The sequence below is a fragment of the Theobroma umbraticum genome, unplaced genomic scaffold (assembly GCF_002168275.2).
Source record: "Theobroma umbraticum cultivar Fairchild unplaced genomic scaffold, ASM216827v3 scaffold_146.0, whole genome shotgun sequence".
Classification (NCBI taxonomy): Eukaryota; Viridiplantae; Streptophyta; class Magnoliopsida; order Malvales; family Malvaceae; genus Theobroma; species Theobroma umbraticum.
In genome coordinates this window covers 7,038,312-7,041,942 of record NW_018397265.1, presented here as the reverse complement: position 1 = coordinate 7,041,942, position 3,631 = coordinate 7,038,312, and the positions used below count along the sequence as shown (strand labels likewise).

The 3,631-nt window shown below is 36.8% G+C and overlaps 1 protein-coding gene and 1 long non-coding RNA gene across 3 annotated transcripts in view; one reads left to right on the top strand and one right to left on the bottom strand.

The window, feature by feature from the left end:
* On the bottom strand, positions 1-2,431 carry LOC110422827 (uncharacterized). 2 transcript variants are annotated; one of them, XR_016351632.1, is made up of 5 exons: positions 2,319-2,431; positions 1,572-1,732; positions 1,257-1,484; positions 831-1,110; positions 1-609 (listed from the first exon to the last, which is right to left on the bottom strand). It is a non-coding gene; the product is annotated as an uncharacterized LOC110422827 (long non-coding RNA). The 2 variants fall into 2 exon arrangements; XR_016351631.1 differs by having other exon boundaries at positions 831-1,484.
* A 128-nt stretch (positions 2,432-2,559) lies between these two features.
* LOC110422884 (arginine-specific demethylase JMJ20-like) overlaps positions 2,560-3,631 on the top strand; it is a 4,993-nt gene continuing 3,921 nt past the window's right edge. Inside the window, 2 exon segments of the mRNA XM_021436913.2 lie at positions 2,560-2,905; positions 3,057-3,215. Of these exon segments, the coding sequence (XP_021292588.1) occupies positions 2,696-2,905; positions 3,057-3,215 (369 nt within the window). The 5' untranslated portion in view covers positions 2,560-2,695.

Here is a 3,631-nt window from a genome sequence, read left to right as displayed (position 1 = left end):
ATCAAGGCTATGGGCTCAAACTGTTTAAGTACAGCCAATTTCCAAAGGCATCATAGCAGGCCTTAACCAATTCAAAGAAACCAAACCACAATACCAGTGTACAATAGACAAGATAGATCAAGCCTTGCTCATTATGATAATGCACTTTTAATCAGAGACCATAAAATTCCTAAATGACAATAAACATGGAAATAATTACAAACTAAAATAGAATGCCAAACACTAGTTCTTTCATAATGAAAATATAACATGGACTATATTGTTGTGCAACTGCATGTCACAGATTGCATACCTTCAAAATGAAATAGATTCCATTCAGCTGTACAGATCATCATCACCAGCAGCTGCGGCAGAAGAAAATGGGTCTGATGCTCCTCTGGTGGCATTTTCGCTTCTTTCTGGAAAACGAAATCCAGAACCAAATACATGAGATTGCAGCAATATCTGAGGAAAGAGCTGGTACTTCCTGATATCTCATTGCTAACACTTCAGCGAGCATGTTTCATTGATTCCTCAAAGTGTGCTGCCTTTTATATCAGCAACATCATCAATTTCATCTTCTTCAATTTTTTCAGAGTTTTCTCTCTTCCTCTTCTCCCTCCCAGGATCCTGACATCCCCAAGGAGTGGCATGAAAACAAAACACACACATAAAACTCACATAGCAGAAAAGAAGAGAACAAAAACATAAACAAAAGATTAATAATTGTATCCAACTTGTGTGGTACCAACAAATATCTTTAATCTATGTACTTGAACAACTTGAGATTTCATGATTAGGCATGCTTATGCAAATATGTTAGGCATTTCATGCTGAAGGACATATCTTACCTTCTCAATACTTTCTCTAATAGCGTATTTGCTGTCACACTGACATATTCACCAGGTTACAATAGTATCTGGTGCAACAACATGATATTCACCAGGCTATGATACTTTCTCTGTAGCATATTCGTAGTGGCTGTAATAGGCTCTCGTTCCCAGTTTACAATTGTGTCTGATACAACAAAACAATATTCACCAGGGTCTGTGTCGATTACTTTAAATTCAGCAGTTCTCATTGTGCCTTTAGCTATGAAAATGTCACCTTTTCTTAAAGGTGGGTAATCTTCTAGAAAGTATGATATTGAACCAGGAAGCAATAGTTAAATAATGTCAGAATAATCTAATAATTAAGAGAAACAAAAGGTAAAAGAAAAAAAAAATGAATGAAATAGATTTCTCCTGAAAGGAGGAAAAGTATAAAATAAAACTTACACTGCAGAAATACACCTAGGTCACTAGTTAAGCCATCACTTGTATTATCAATTGGAAGGATATGAACTGGGTTCTCATGCTTCACATAAGGACAGTGATGAAGAACAGACACAACATCCCCAACATGGATTCTTAGATGGATCTTACAACCTTGATCATTCTAATTTTTGGTCCTTCACATTGTTCATCAGCAAGAACAATGCAAACTGTGTCCCTTCTCTTCTTACCCTGAACCACAGAAAAGAAGATTAGTAAATTCTCCAGTTAAAAGAAGTATGTCTAACACTAAGCAGGGTAATAAGAGATAATACTCACCTCTTTTAAACCGTATGTCCTCAGAAAAGCTGAAGCTTGTCCATTGCATTATGGCGCATGGCAACGAATTATCATCATTGATAACTTCATCAACAATAAGATGGTTGGGAGACTTCTTGCAGTCGAAAATTGTGGTGGAGGAATCCTTTTTACTTAATTTCCTGATTCATAAGATCACAGTAATTATGCCACTGACAAGGGCTGAACCAAATAACATTTACCAGGACAACCTCAAAGTAAATTTTGCAAACAAGCAAACAACTGATTCCCACTAGAATATGTAGTAAGAGGGGATCACTCCATATCCTTCCAAAACAAACATTATTACACACCAAGCTTCAACAAGCTACAAAAATTTACTGCTGTCAAAACAGAGTATTATTTCCTCAAACGGACAAGGACGATCACGTTCAGGAGAAATCATCAATTTATGATCATCCAAATACATACTACACATCACTGTTCATCATATGTAAAAAATAAATGATCATAATTTAATTTATTTCCCTTAACTACGTCTGTTTGGAACCAGAAAGCAACCAAATTTCATTAGAAATCAATCACCAAACTAAAGAAAAGCCAAATTCAAACGAATATAAGCACATTTATCATAACTTTGACTACAAAGTTTCATCAAAGCTCAAAAAGGAATAAACTTTTATTCTTTTTCACTCCAGAAGTGTAAAAAAAGAAGAAGAAAAGACAAATATGAAAACCAGATGAAACGAAAAAGTGAATAACACTTACTGTTCAGCAGAGGAAGGTGGTTTGGCACCCTTCCGAGGCTGAATAGCATGAATCCGCCATGTCTTCTAAAATTAACCCAGCACTTCAGTTTAGAGCACGAGCAGTACTGTAGGAGCTGCGGCGGGTGGGAATTTTTGTTTGCCACCTTCATTTCTATGGCTAGCGTCCGTACACGACGACTTTTCCCAATAGTCATTTCCTAACCTACCCTGAGAAGCCACGTGGCTTTTTCTATGTTTAAACTGAAAATGGCACTCCGGGTTTAACGCACGCGTCCAACTCAACTCAAAAACGACTCCGAACTAGTCCTCAATGACGCCCTTTGTCTGAAGATCATAATTAACTGAGCCGTCAAGGAAATCAGAGACAAAGAGAAAATGGGTATAAAGATTGGGGGGCAGATTGAGAAGGTAAATGGAAGAGAACTTTCCTACAGTGAGTTTGCTGAAAGATACTTAGCCAAAAACCAGCCTGTGGTTTTAACTGGTTTGATGGATGATTGGAGAGCTTGCAAAGACTGGGTTTCCTCCAATGGACAACCTAACCTCCATTTCTTCTCTACCCATTTTGGTAAATCCAAAGTTCAGGTATTTATTCTTTCTAAATTTTGCATCTTTTTTGTTTTTTAATTGTTTTTAGGACAGATTGGTTTCAGTTTCACTCGTTTTGGATTCTTTGGAGATTTGCGGCTTTGGCTGTTTGATTTAATTCCCTTGAATTTATGTATTGTGTTCATAGGTTGCAGATTGTGGTACAAGGGAATTCACTGATCAGAAAAGGGTAGAGATGTCTGTTTTGGAGTTTGTTAATCACTGGCTTCAGGGTTCTGTAGAGGACCTTGATGGTAATGGTAATGGCAAGTCGGTGCTTTATTTGAAGGACTGGCATTTTGTGAAGGTGCCTTACAAGCTTTTGATAGTTAATAATAACTTGATGATTGTTTCATGGCGGTTCCCCTCTTTGTTCACCTCTAATCTTCCTAATTGTCGATTCTCAAGCAATATTGTTTTGAGAACTCATATATCATTACAGTTTGTTAAAACGCTAAGCTTTTTGGAGTGTATGTTCATCCTCCTTATTAGAAGTTGTTAGTGGCAATGAAAGTTTTCTAGGTATGTGGTGGAGTTTCCTAGAGTTTCATTCTAATTGCACACTGCAATATGTCAGATTGTTAGAAATCAGTGCACTTGGATACATTTATGTCAACCATCAAAATGTACTATTAACTCTAAAGATACAGTAGGATATGTATAAGTCTTGGAATCTCTTGGTGAATTCTGGCATCATGTCAAATTATCTGCCCTCCCTTTTCT